The sequence below is a fragment of the Fusarium vanettenii genome, assembly GCF_000151355.1.
Source record: "Fusarium vanettenii 77-13-4 chromosome 2 genomic scaffold NECHAsca_18_chr2_1_0, whole genome shotgun sequence".
NCBI lineage: Eukaryota > Fungi > Ascomycota > Sordariomycetes > Hypocreales > Nectriaceae > Fusarium > Fusarium vanettenii.
The window spans coordinates 28,104-41,708 of NW_003315867.1; the positions used below are offsets into that span (position 1 = coordinate 28,104).

The window sequence follows — 13,605 nt, forward strand, 5'->3', positions numbered from 1 at the left end:
CCAGGATGCATATGGATCTATCTACAATTTGTAATTGATGTCATTTGCGTAAAGATGTGGGCATCGAGACGTGACATAACCGGTGCCCAACTCGTGCGGCACTCTTTGGTGGTTAGAGACAGAGTGCCATGGTTCATTAAGCATATGAGAAGCAGTACTTTTTTCACTACGCTGCCTAGGAGCCGCCTACACTAGGTTGAAACAACACGTCCGAACCAAATACGATATCCAAATCCCAGCCAACCCATCTCCAGCAAGGTACCTGTAAGTCATTTCCATCTTTACCCAATGCTCCAAAGCCCACGGCCCCACTAGTCAACACCCAGTCCTTCTTTATAGAGCTGCCGGCTCGTAGTATTCGCGGAACCGGTCCGAGTCATCCCACTGCACGTTGTACACTACGTTCCAGCAGACAAGGAGCAGCATGGGGAATCGTGTCGTCCAGAACGACAGATACCCATCAGGGAGTGGTCCCACGCTACGCTTGAGAGTGTCAGGCATGTCTTCATAGTGATTCCTCTTGTTTCGGAGAGCACGCAGCAAGTCCAAGAGCCGTGAGCCCGTGTACTTGCGCTGCTTGCCAAGGGAGTCGACAAACTCTCGTGGCAAAAGCCGCAAAAAGTCATTCTTGGTCACACCTGATGCATGACGTTCAAGCTCCACGAGGGCGGGCGATGGTGGATCTCTCGGTTCCTTCTCGAAATGATCCGAAACATCGCACAAGAAAGCAAGCCTCTTCTTGGGCGACCAGAAGAAAGGGTGAGCCATAATGTCCTTGGCGGTTGGGCGCATCTTTGGGTCGGCTTGAAGCATTGACTCAATGAGATCCTTAGCCTCAAAGGCAAAGTCACCCAGGGAGTCAAGGAGATTGAGATTGTAGTTGCCCTTGCGGATATTGACTTCCCGCATGTATCGGTCGCCACAGTCAAAGGGATGCGAGCCATTTGTCAAGACGTAGAAAAAGACCAGGCCAAGCGAAAAAATGTCAATGGCCCGCGTGGCCCGTCGGTTGTTGGGCATCATGCCGTCTCCCACTAGGACCGAGCCAGAACCGCTCTGTGTGCTCAGATCGTTCATAACGTTGCCTCGGGCATCATCATCGAGCAGGAGTTCAGGGGCACGCCAGCCAGAGGTTCCAGCTGCCCGACCAGTAGTCGCACCGAAAGATGACTGGCCTCCCTCAAGCTTCTTGCAAAGTCCAAAGTCGGACACCAACATCCTTGGCTTGCCATCCTTCGCCATGTTGACAAGGATGTTCTGTGGCTTGAGGTCTCGGTGGACGATTCGAAGTTCGTGCAGATGGCTGATACCATTGGTGATCTGATAGAGAATATTGGGAAGGTCGCGTCCTCCAGCGATGGCAAGGTCTCGGAAGTAGTTGGGCTTCTCCACGACGTCGGCCAGCGAGGCAGCACAGCGTTCCAGTGCGATATAGAGGAATCCGTCCCGTGACTGTTGAGCGTAGTATCGGATGACTAGCTTTGTTAGCAGTCGCTCGGAAAGACGACGTATGCAACCTACCATTTGGATGGTCGTCACTCTCCCTAAGCAGTTTGGTCTCTTGAGAGGCAATGTCGAAGAACTGGATCAGCATCCGCTTGACAGCCACCTCTCGGCCGTCATACTTGCCAGCAAAGACCAAGGTTCCATTACTACCCGTGCCCAGCTGCTCATCCATGTCGACCTCGATGCTACCGAGACGAATGATGGAGCCTGTAACGGACTGCATGTCGTTGGCGACAGTCATGACATCAGGCTCGAGACTGGGACGATCACCCAGTTTCTTGGCATTCTTCACGGCATCCTCCACAGTCCCTGGACCGGGGTCGTCGTCACGAGACTGTGATGCCTCGGCGGCACGACCACCCTTGCGGTGCTTGACCCCTCCACGTCGTCCCCTATGGGCCTTCTTCTTTTTCTCGGGGGCTGGTCGATTATGGTTGCCGTCGGGTTGTTCGTTCGGAGTTTTGTTGGCGGCCGAGGCCTGGGCTTCGTCTCGGGGGCCATCCAACTTGGCGGATCCCTTGGTGGGAGACTCAACTTTGGGCTCAGCCTGGTGCTTGTGAGGCCTGGGCGTCGCCTCCCCGTCTGTCGAGTCCACGTCGGCGATAGGTGTCGATGGGAGATCCTTGTCCAAGTCCGGAACCTTTCGGTGCTCCGAGTCTGGGGTGGGGGTGACATCCGCCTTCTCCTTCACCTGCTTGCCCTCGTTCTCTGGCCTCTTGAGCTGCTCAAGCACCTTCTCCTTGACAACAATTCCCCTGCGGTTGACAACGCCCTCAGATTCGCTCTCACTGCCTTGAGTGTCGTCACCATCATCCGAGATTCCATCCTTTCCGAACTGTAGATTGTGTAAACCCTTGAGCCTGATCTGGCGATAGGCCCGGCGAAGGCTACTTTGCTTGTAGAACAGAGTAAACAAGAAGATGGGGATCAAGATGGGGTTGCTGACAAACTCGATGACGCTGTCAACGGCCTTTTGAGGAATAGACTTGACCTTCTTGAAAATAGTAGGCTCGTCTGTTATTACATCTGCTTGGGGAATTCGGGAATCGTTGTCCGTCTCCTCGTATGTATCAGGCTCTTCGTATCCCGCGGGTGATCCAGCGGGGAGGCTGCGAAGGTGTTGCTTGCCGCCTTTGTTGCTGTTGAGGAAGTGTGTGCCCACCAAAGCCTTGGATAGTCGAGTTTGATTGATTGTGTCCCAGGCAGGGGCAATGTCCAGCCAGTCAGGGCTAGAAATTTGAGCAATAGGCGCATTGACAATGAGAGGGTACGATCGGCCAGACATTGCGTACCAACTCCCCGAGCGAGTCTGGTTTAGGAAGATGCTGTTGCTCCGAATTCGTGCATTGATTTCATCCTGCGCGGGCATGGGCGGCTGGGGAAGAACAATCAAGTCGGGATTGCTCTCGATGTTTGCATCCCAAGGCCGACAAACATCGAACACGCGAGCAACAGGTGCAGCAAAGGTCTCGCTGAACACAGGCTCGGGCTTTCCGGATCGCGCGTAATTGAAGGCGTAGACCTTGCCGTCGTGCTGGCTGGTAATGTACTTGCTGTCAAGTGAGGACTGATGCTGCTGGTAGAGGTCGTTATCATAGTTGTTTGGGCTCCATTCGGAATATTTGAGAGTGGCAATGGGATGGCCATCTCGTCGCTGGATGCCGACAGTGTATTCGGTCCTGCCCAGCGTGATGGTACCGGTGGAGCTGCACTCTTCGTCGTCGACGCCGTACAGAGTATTGGGCCGCAGGCAGCTCTCAGCCTCGTTGACATGAGAGCCTGTGGAACCAAACCACTTTAGTACCCTTCCACTGGCTGCATCGAGGGTGATCATGGTTGTTTTCTTGTCGCCAGTGTAGACCACGGGAGGGTTCTCGTCGGCGTATGGGGCTAGCTCTTCGACGAGCTTCTTCATGGTGAAACCTGTCCGGACAAGGCCTGCATTGGAGTCGGGAATCCACATGTAAATCCCACCATCACGGTTTGGCTCAACGGCCCAGACATAATGGTCGACGGGGTGGAAGCTTTCGTCGAGGATGGATTGATCGGCGCGGTGATGCGTTGTCTCGACCATGGGCTGGTCAACTTCGAGGTGCCAGCGTTCCTTTCCGGTTCGTCTGTCGCTGGCATACAAATCTCCATCGACGGTCGCCAGAAGAACAAAGTCCTCCGCTTCCCAGTCCTTCAGACTCCGCGCAGACTGCGGCGACGCCAGCCCGGAAGCAGGAACGCTTCGGGGCCGAAGATGTCGTGAAGGGTTTGGTGCTCTTACGGCCTCAGCCGGAGCCAAAGTTGCGAGGGCGCTCGCATCGTCAGGGATAATAATGTTTTGGTATTCATTCTTTCGGTTCTTGCGCTTCGAGGGGTTCTGCTGAGGAGGGCGCTCCTTCAGAGTCGATGCTCGCTTAATGTTTTCGGCCGTCTCGTACGCGGCCTCGGCGGCGTCGATGGGCGTGGCAGCCCACTGATGATGAACTGCGGCATCGTCGGCTAGTTGTTGGCTGCTGCCACCAGGGCGCTGCAGCGGTTGTAGGGCTGGATCGGCGGCTGGTCGATGCTGCTGCTGGGCATCGACAAGCTGGATCCAGGGAAGGAGGATGATGGCAAAGGCGATAAGAAGTTTCTGTTGCTGGGAGGGCCGACGTCCCTCGCCGGGAGGTCGTCGCAGCATTTTCATTGGGGTCGGCGGTGTTGGAGTTCACATGGAACCCACGGTCGCGTTTGGCGGGTTTAGGGCGGTGGCCGTCGTGAAGCGGCAATGGCCATGCCAGGTGCGATGCAACAAGACGACGGGACGGGATCTCGAGATTGCTCAGTTGCAACACGGATGCAGGATGAAGTCACACCACACTGTTGGGGCCAAGAGGGAAAACCGTTGCGGAGTCGGGATCGGAGTCGGTGGTAAAAGAGGGGCGGTGAACCGAAGTCGACTCGGAGGCTCGCTCGTCTCGAATGTCAAGATAAATATCGATGTCGGTGTCGATGAAAAAGAGAATCGTGGTTGAAGGAGAAGAAATGAAATGGCGTAGTTGAAGGGATCGGTGATGGTGGAGGAACTGGATGCGAGGTTGGGCAGGGAGGTTCGTAACGCTCCTTCCTTGCCCTGCGGCGATTGATTTGCTGACACCACTTTACTTGCTTGGGGGGTCAGGCACGTTTGAGTGAGCGTGGAGCGGGCAGGGGCGACTCATGGATGGCAGAAGGGGAGCATTGTGGCTTGGGTGAGGTATGTGGACTGTGCGAATTTCCATACATCACTGTAGGCGTCTGGAATCTATCGATGGGGTCGCGTTGAGACATGTGCAGTTAAAGGGAGCCATAATCGTGATGATTGTTGGATAACTTGAGCAAGCCTCCTCTCCTGTGTGAAATATGCGGCTGGTTGCTTGAGACATAGACGCGTAGGGGGCATTTCCCTTGCATTTTGAATGCCGGGACGACTGAGGCGAGAGAGAATACGGTGTTTCAGCACGCAATCGAGACCCAGCAGGAGGTGCATTTTTCTTCGCATAACTATGGAAAGCCCTATCTCTAGAGGGGTAGGAAATGCTAGAAAACTAAGCTTGTGTGACTATTGCGGTTACTGTTCTTTTATTTGAGAGCTCTTGAGCCGTACCTAATAATCTCTTGATCATGCTGACTTAGATGACCGCACTGTATCTGTGCAGCAGTGGGTAAGTGTCTGCTCACCCACATCCCACAAAATCAAGTGGCCCAAATGGGCTTGGCATAATCCACCTTGGTGGTCCATTGGCTTGCGCATTGAATCTACCGGTAAGCTGTTACCTTTTTGTGAGATCGAGATGCAATATCCAAGGTAGTGAGTCCATGGTAAAAATTCTATACAATGGTGATGGAAAATATTGCGTTGCTCTCGTACTCTCTTCTAGACTGCAGGCTCTGTATCAGGTTCAGGATGTCCTCTTTCTCGATTCGAGACTGCGTTTTTGTTTTTGTGAGCTCGCTTATGGACGCACGTACCCCAGATCTCACTGGTCCGTGCATCCACGTCCCTGAGAGAGAGACGGAAGGGGTGCGGCCGAGCCCGGCGCTAAACCTCCATCCGTGTAGGGTAAACGGATGAGATCACAACTTCAGTCACGTTGAGCACAAGGAACCAGTTCTTTATCGCGGAAGGAGTCTTATTCCATGTCTCGCGTCAAATATCTAATATAGGGGCGGGCGCCTTGGTCTGCCCATTCTTGCTTAATATAGTATCTTAATTAACGAGGCATAGAATTCCTGTTGTCAAGGTAGGGCACGAGTCTCCTGAGGGCGCGATCCGTGTCAACCCTGCGCCCAAGCCACGTACGATGTAATGTCCGAGGACGCGTAGAGTACCCAGGATCTAAGTGCGACCGACACGGCGACGCCAATATCAGGTGGCAACAACCAGGTACAGCACATCGATGACCTCAGTCCAAGGGGACAGGAATGTCGACTGGCATGGCTCTACGGGCGCCCCAGCGGGCCTTGATCTTTTTGATAGCATCGTCGAATGCCCGCTCCAACTGACCATTGTTCTCAATTATTTTATCTCGACAGCTGGGGGCGTAGTCTATCAGTCGTGTGAAGCAGTCCTCAAAGTAGTCATCGAACCCTCCACTCTCTATGCTCCTTGGCTCATTGATCAAGGTGACGACGAGAAGGAATTGACGGTACTCAAACTGTGATATAACATAAGTCCAAGGGCCATACTTGCAGAGTGTGCCTCCCTTCACGTACCCAGTGAAACGCTGAGCAAATCTCCTTTTGGCCTCTGTCGTCGAATGGCGTCCTGGGTTTAGCTTCAAACTCATCATTAATCTTCTCAACCCCCTCGATCGTAGCTCGACAGCTAAGGTATGTGTCCTAGGTAGGGATTAGCTTGGGCGTTGGCATCAACTCCAACTGAGACACATGCCCCAAGGATAAAGTGCTTTCTATTGAAATAGGTACCAATTTCTCTGGCGTGCGAGTGCGTATCAGCGGACAGCTTGTCGACGGCCCTCATAGAGCTCAAAACGTCCTCGGGAGTAGCCGCATCGTTCGACGCAGCAAGGACTTGAGTTGTCGCCATGGCTGAGGCCAATGCAGCCAAAACTGAACGCATGATCATTGTTGGAAGGAACCTGAAGCTTCTAGGCGGATATGGACCAATCTTGAAGAGTGCTTCCATCATCGACATGTGGTAGTGACCGCCTTTTATGCCCCCAAGCTTTACCATGCCGTCCTACAGTGCATCGGTCCGATGATGGAGATTGTGTCTTGCGGTCTCACAATAGATGGCCGAGACGTGTTACGGGGAGCGGGTTGAACGGGTTGGCCTGACAGGAAGAGAGTGACGTTTGGTACCGCTAGGCAGACACAATAGAGACATCTAAGCAGAACATGGCATTAATGTCATAGACACTGCTGGAAGTGTGTGTAGAAGAGAGCCATCTGAAGCGTATGTGTTATTCAACCACGACAAAAGCAAAACATGGTTCCGTCATGATGTACGACAAGTATATAATATGTACAATATCTATGGCATGGTATATCTACACCTGAAGAATGCAATTATGCAGTAAGAGCTCTACTTGCGGCAGAGACGGCCAGTCTGGAGAGTCAACCAGCTGCTCAGCGTCTCGAGGAGATCACCGTACAGCAGACCATCCAGAAGACCAGGGACCTTGACAATCTCCCAGTCTTCGCTACCAACAGCAGTGGGAGCGTAAAAGACACCCCAGGGGTCCAGCTTCTTCTTGAGAGCGTACAGCCTCTTGTAGTTTTCGCTACCGTAGAAAGCCTGACCAAAGTTGGGCTCCATCACATCGCCCTCATTACCGTAGCCGCCAGATCCGGGAGTCACCTCGCGGAGGCGCTCCATCCAGTCGTTGGTGATCTTCTTGTTGGTGGCGAGGATTTCGGCCGGGCTGCTATCAGGCGACCAGCCGGCGCCGACAATGGCAAACATGGACGCGTCTCGCCATGCGGGGTTGAGGGCGCTCGAGGCGACGTTCTTAGGAGCTGCGCCGTTGATGTTATACTGGATGAGCACGGAACCATCCTCGACAATGGACTGAACCGTGTCCATGGTCTTGTTGAGAAGTTCGACATCCTCAAAATTCTTGCGGGGGATAAGACGAGAGGCAGTTCGGACGGTGGAGGCACCGACAGACTCGGCAGGGAAGTGGTTCTTCCATGTGTCGTAAAAGTTGTCGTGAGTGAACCACTCGGGCTCAATCTCGAAGCCAATCTCCTTCCACTCCTTGAAAAGGGGGCTCACCATGGCCTTGAACTCGGGCAACTCCATGCCGGGGACGAGCCAGGGCTTCATGCTCCACAGGTACTTCCCGGAGCCAGCAGAGAAAAGGGTCGAGTAGCCGTAGGTGTGGTTGTCGTTGTACTCGGGGAACTTGGCCCAGTAGATGCGCATGGCCTCCCAGAAGAGATCTTTGCTGATGCCAGCCTCCTCGCTGGAGAGGCTCCAAGTGACACCAGAGAAGGTCATCTTGGGCCAGACACGGACAGTCAGAGAAGTGACGACGCCAAAGGTGGCTAGAGATGTTAGTACTCATTGATGTTTTGTTTGTGGAAGAGGTCTATTTACCACCACCGCCGCCACGGACGGCCCAGAAGATCTCGGGGTTCTGCTTCTCGTTGGCGGTGATGAAGCGACCGTCAGGGGTGACAATATCAAGGCTGAGGACCTGGTCGGATCCCAGACCGGCGATAGGGGACATGGGAGAGTGTCCACCCATGGCAGTGAAGCCACCAGCAACACCGACGGTCTGTCATGTCTCATTAGCTACATGTTCAGCAAAGAAATGAGCGGTGTACTCACTCTGCACTCGCCACCGACAGCAGTGTACCCATACTTGTTGGCCGCCTCGTACAGTTCAAACACCTGGATACCGGCGCCGACCTTGAGGGCAGGGCCAGAGTAGGAGCCGGCAGACTTGTAGTCCTTGAGCAGCTCAATATTCTTAAGGTGATGAGTCCAGATGTTAAGGGATCCGGCGCCGGTTGACTTGCCGAGGAAGTCGTGGCCAGTGTTGCGGATGACCAGGCGGAGGTTGAGACTGCGGGCAAAGTTGACGGCGAGCTGGATCTGGGAGACGCTGGTGGCCTTGACAGAATAAACGGGGAGACCGCCGAGCTGGCACTTGGCTCCCTCCTTTCCGGCATCCTGGGGGAGACAGGCGTTGCCTTCGTAGAGGGGATACATGTTGGCGGTAGGATCCTCATCGCTGGATATTCCTGTAAGACACGATACTCCTCAATAAAGAATGGCCGTTAAACTTACTGAGTGTCAGAGTTGGTCCAGTTGTCCACGATGCGCGAGCACTCGTTAGCATCGTAATGCTCGCCAGGGAAGCAGACAGCACCAAAGGGAACCGTCTTGATGAGAGCGCCGCCAGTCAGCAGGTCAAAGACCTTCCACACGAGCTTTCCAGGCCACAGGAGGTCACCGGGCATGGATTTGCACTTGGCCAGAGCCGAGAGGGCCCGCTTGTCGAGTGCCGCGCTCTCGTCAGCAAACTGGAACAGCTCGATATGGTCCAGTTCCAGCTCAGTGAGGTTGGCGAGCACTGCGTCGGTCAACTGCAGTTCACCACTAACTGCCTCGGCAGCGGGAGCAACTGTTATGTCATTTGCGGCTGTGACAGATATTCCGTCAGCAAAAAAAACTTCAAACAAGAGTAGTGCCGCAAACAAAGGGGCGTGGGGGTAGTCGTGACTTACAGACAACCTCGCCATCAACCTTGAGTGTCTGAGCACTTACAAGGCTGCCAAAGGAGGCGGCCAGAGCCAAGGCACGAGTGAAAGCAGCCATGGTAAGAGAGTTGTCGATCAGCGAGTGCGATGGAGTGAAGAAGAGAACAGACTTTCGACTGCAGACAGCCGCAGTTTTATGTGGTAGTATCCTACGCCTCGAGGGCCCGAGTATCCGGTCATCCCTCCCGCGTCGCAACGATCCAAGTAGGTCGGTTGGAAAGCCGCAGGAAGAATCGAACCATCAAGGAACGGTGGACTGCTACCTCGCTTGCCTCTGGCGGGACCTTGACCTGTTGGTTCTCTGTTTATGACATTGTAAGTTGACGGGATCCATGCTTTGTCAGTCAATATTGGTCCATCAGTGTCTGTACCCGAGTGGTCCGCCCTGCGAGATAGTCGGGGGAGATGCTTCTGAACTGGGCAGTGATCGACGAGTTAACTTGACGGGTCCCATCCGTGCCTGTTTAGCTATGTGGTCCGCGGAATATTAGAAGGAAGCCACCGTCGACCAGCAAGGTATCACAGCCAGTCCTTGCCCTCAGATCATCAGGCACCTGGGAACCAACATGAAAACCGGGGACAGGGCGGAAATGCCCCCTCGATCCGGCGAGGTAAGCCCTAACAGAAGGGTTCGTCGGTCTTGGCTTGCCAAGATGTGTCTAGGAAGAGCCTTCGATCCTTGCTCGCAAGTGATCGGAGTGAAATCGATTAATTACCGACCCCATGCTCATGCATATAGCCTTCGAGAAGGGGGACGGTGTCGTTTCAAGTCTAGTTACCTGCTTGGCTATAAGCGGAATGTCTTCCGTCGACTGGGCAGCTGAAGATAGGTCTTATAAACGGGTGAGTGCAAAAAGAGTGTCGATCAATGTTGCGTGGAGTGGTGGTCTGGTTGGTGTATGCATCTAGGAAGTCAATGTGCTGCTATGATACTCCTACCCCAGAATGCCGTCGGAGTAGAGTTTAGGCTTCCAGTCGATCCCGAGCTCTAGTTCTCCCGCTCAACGATCTAATTACCCCGAGCATGCTCCTCTTCTAAGCGGGAAACGGGACGAACCAAGGATAAATCGTTCCGAGGAGGGAACCCCGGGCTTATTCAGCACTGCACACGAGAAAGCCTGGCCTGATGAAGGGCTTGTCTGGATATGACTCCGCAGCTGTCTTTAACCAACAGTTACTAGCATGGCAAAGACCACTCTGTGGTCAAAGACCTGGCGGAAGAGGTTGACCGGCAGTAGTAGTGTAACTCCATCAGGGACCCTGGAGCCCGTCACTTTTTAGTGCAACATCATGTCGGCTGGATCAAGACTCCGCCTAGGTGGGAAATCTGCTCAGCAACCGAAAAAAAAAACGGCATGGGTTGCTCAGGGAATCCTCCAAGAGGAGATATCAAGGCGGGCCGCTGCGAGATGAGATGCTGGATGCGTCCTAGAGGACCAGTATGACAAGTAGGCATCACGCTTGACAGGGGGATGGCAAACTGCTCGCGGCACTCGGGGATATTCTTGGTGCGGCATATATGCGATTCCGCATACCCCAGCCTCGCTTCATAGATACCCGATGGCACTTGGGCGGAGTAAACTCCGATGCCGCCTGATCTTATAACGCCACCCCAGTCCATCCAGCAAGGATCGTATTTCTCTTGGGGCTCCGCCGTTGACACACACATACTTGATAGTCAGCCGCAGACCAGGCACCAGGTGCTCGGGCTCTGTTGGTTGTTAGTGCCAGTTCCTGTTGGTAATAACTCAAATGGCGCTCTCTCTCCGAGTGCTTGATAGCGGTCTTCTGGAAGGATGGCTGATGGTGGCGCCACTCTGGCTACCACTCTAATAGACGCGCGATTTACAAGTTATAGAGGACTTGGTGCTGAGAGCACGCAAGGCACTTGAAACCAACTTGAAAACGTTTGCTCAACATATAATGGACATGGAAAGTTGAAAGAACTCAAGAAAAGAGTCGAGCGGAAGAAAGCCACCGTAGTTCCGTCGTCCCGGCTCTCATTGCAGGACGACAAGGAGCAGGGAACCAAAAAGGAGGACCCAGATGGCATCAGGCATATAGTGAAACATGGATACAGACGATCCCTTCCTAAACAACGTAACCGAACGCAGGATCACAGCTGTATGCCATGGCCTCTGCGTCCAACTCGCGTGGGCATGAAGGATGTAGACTCTGCAGGGGCAGGATCAGGACCTCTTCCGCTTGCAGCTGGAAGAGGGAAGCGAGCAGCGAGATGGGGAGGAGGGCGACATTGCAGAATCTGATCTAGATGTACCGCAAATCAGGACCCTTGGTTTCTCAGGTCTCCCTTCGCCTCTGGCGGCTCGTCCGACTAGGTGATCCAGACTCTCTCGACGCACATGCGTAGCTGGGATCACGGCCCAGGGGCCCCGAGGGAAAAGGTTCGTTGCCCTACCGAAAGACTGCGTGCAAAAACATAGAAGAGTTCGTTACAAAAGAAGGTGGCTTGCAGCAGCATCATCCCATCCCCTTTGATCTTCCTGTTGGTGCTTGATGGTGTTTGTTGAGACTGGGGACGGAATCCTACTTTTGGCCACCACCCTCCCCCGCGTCTCATCCTTTCTTTTTGTATTTCCATTCTATCCCTTCGAAACAAATCCAGTTTAAGCAGAGGTGTCGCTTTCTTGATGGCGATCCTCTTTGCTCGAAGGCCCCCTCACGGGGATGTTACTCAACTCCCTACGACGCCTCGCCAGAGCGCGGTCGTGGTTCTCACATTCTTATTCCCAGCGATCTCCCTTGTGGTATTTTCCCTGAGAGCGTATGGAAGACTCAAGACTCGTCAGTGGGGCATTGGTAAGTAAAAGAGATCTTCCCTGGGATGCGTTGAAGGCATCGTGGGAATCCTCAGGGGGTAGAAGCAAACGAGAGACTGATCGGCGGTACAGACGACTACCTCTGTGGATTTGCAACGGTAAGCTCCTGAAAAGATCTTCGCAGACATGGGTCAAGATCTCTAACATCACCATCAGCTATTGGCGTTGGTCATGATGGGCCCGACTTATATGTGTATGTCAAGCATTGCCAAATGCAACTGCACGACCCCGACTGACGATCACCAGATATCAAGCTCTCGTTTGTCGGCTTCCATAACTACGAGGTTCCGCAGCCTTACGATGCCGCGCCGGGTTTATGGTGGTTTTACGTGGCCCAAATGATCTACAATCCCATCCTAGCATTTGTCAAGGCGTCTGTCCTGGTCTTTCTCCTAAGACTGGGCGGTCAGAAAAAGGCCGTGAGATGGAGCATCCACGGCTTGAACATCTTCAACGTCCTGCATGCCCTTTCGGTCTTCTTTGTGGCACTTCTGCAGTGTCTACCGATCGAGGCAAACTGGGATTTTGCAGTCAAAGCAAATGCTGTTTGCGTCGCAAGGGAGTTTCATGTAATCGCGAGTATCCTGACAATCTTGACCGACTTTCTTGTCCTGGGTATTCCTTTCTGGATCTTCCTTGGGCTGAAGATGCCTATGGGGACAAAGGTAGCGCTCATCGGTGTCTTTATGGTTGGTCTAGTGTAAGTTGCACTCTCGCTCCAGCAGTTCTGATACTCAAACTGATGCTTCCAGCGTTGTAATTGTGGCCCTTATTCGCCTTGTAGAGATCTGCAAGATCTACTACGCCTCGAAACCGACCGACGACTTCTTCTACTCCATCACGATCGTGTACTCGACCATCGAAGTCAACCTCGCAATCATCTCCGCGTCCGTCCCCGCCCTGCGATATCTAGTCCGAAGTTGGTTTCCCCAGCTCTTTGGGAGCTCAGCCAAGGGTAAATATGACACGAGCGGACAAATGTACTACGGCCAGGCTTCGCGCACCGGAGCTCGCACAACGGATCATATCGGACTCAAGGACATACGCGGTTCGCGCCATCATACAGAGATTCGAAGCGAGTCCCCGACTGGGTCTGAGGAGGAGATCATGACGTACAACGGAATCATTCGGACCATGGACGTTCATCAGTCTTATTCGCAGGCTGGTCCTACAACCACGAATTCACGGGACTCGGGCAGCTTCAACCTGAAGCAGCCAGTGACGGCACAGTCAAGCAGTTTATAAACCGTGTAATACCTATCGAAAGCTAGAAATATATGGGAATTCGTGTTCGGCGGCTCTTGATTCGCGAACTTCTATTGGCTTTTAAACCGATTTCGTTAATGCTGAGGAGAGTCTTGTCAACACGCGAGTGATGGAACTCTTTCACGTCCCCTTTCTTGGGAAAGACAGTCGCCACAGGGCTCACAAGCGTGGATTAACGAATCTCCTAGGAAATAGGCCAAGACGTTGGGCCCCGGAGGCCATTGCAAGTGGACTCAACACCCTTGCTGTG

General features: G+C 53.5%; 4 protein-coding genes across 4 annotated transcripts; 1 reads left to right on the top strand and 3 right to left on the bottom strand.

Annotated features, from left to right (window-relative positions):
- Nucleotides 1-144: 144 nt before the first annotated feature.
- On the bottom strand, nucleotides 145-4,177 carry NECHADRAFT_65991 (uncharacterized protein; the record flags this gene model as incomplete). The annotated part of the gene is made up of 3 exons (XM_003046226.1): nucleotides 145-1,475; nucleotides 1,522-2,128; nucleotides 2,273-4,177. 3 exons carry the CDS (start codon nucleotides 4,175-4,177, stop codon nucleotides 334-336), a joined length of 3,654 nt encoding a protein of 1,217 aa, XP_003046272.1. The 3' UTR covers nucleotides 145-333.
- Nucleotides 4,178-5,921: 1,744 nt separating this feature from the next.
- NECHADRAFT_105872 (uncharacterized protein) lies at nucleotides 5,922-6,604 on the bottom strand (the record flags this gene model as incomplete). Its single annotated transcript, XM_003046227.1, has 3 exons — nucleotides 5,922-6,173; nucleotides 6,232-6,357; nucleotides 6,392-6,604. 3 exons carry the CDS (start codon nucleotides 6,602-6,604, stop codon nucleotides 5,922-5,924), a joined length of 591 nt encoding a protein of 196 aa, XP_003046273.1.
- A 459-nt stretch (nucleotides 6,605-7,063) lies between these two features.
- NECHADRAFT_33775 (uncharacterized protein) lies at nucleotides 7,064-9,231 on the bottom strand (the record flags this gene model as incomplete). The annotated part of the gene is made up of 5 exons (XM_003046228.1): nucleotides 7,064-7,114; nucleotides 7,166-8,028; nucleotides 8,081-8,261; nucleotides 8,315-8,720; nucleotides 8,777-9,231. The coding sequence occupies 5 exons, from the start codon at nucleotides 9,229-9,231 to the stop codon at nucleotides 7,064-7,066; spliced, it is 1,956 nt and encodes a 651-aa protein (XP_003046274.1).
- Nucleotides 9,232-11,900: 2,669 nt separating this feature from the next.
- Nucleotides 11,901-13,334, top strand: NECHADRAFT_33527 (uncharacterized protein; the record flags this gene model as incomplete). The annotated part of the gene is made up of 5 exons (XM_003045651.1): nucleotides 11,901-12,069; nucleotides 12,162-12,187; nucleotides 12,246-12,282; nucleotides 12,336-12,789; nucleotides 12,842-13,334. The coding sequence occupies 5 exons, from the start codon at nucleotides 11,901-11,903 to the stop codon at nucleotides 13,332-13,334; spliced, it is 1,179 nt and encodes a 392-aa protein (XP_003045697.1).
- Between the last annotated feature and the right edge of the window lie 271 nt (nucleotides 13,335-13,605).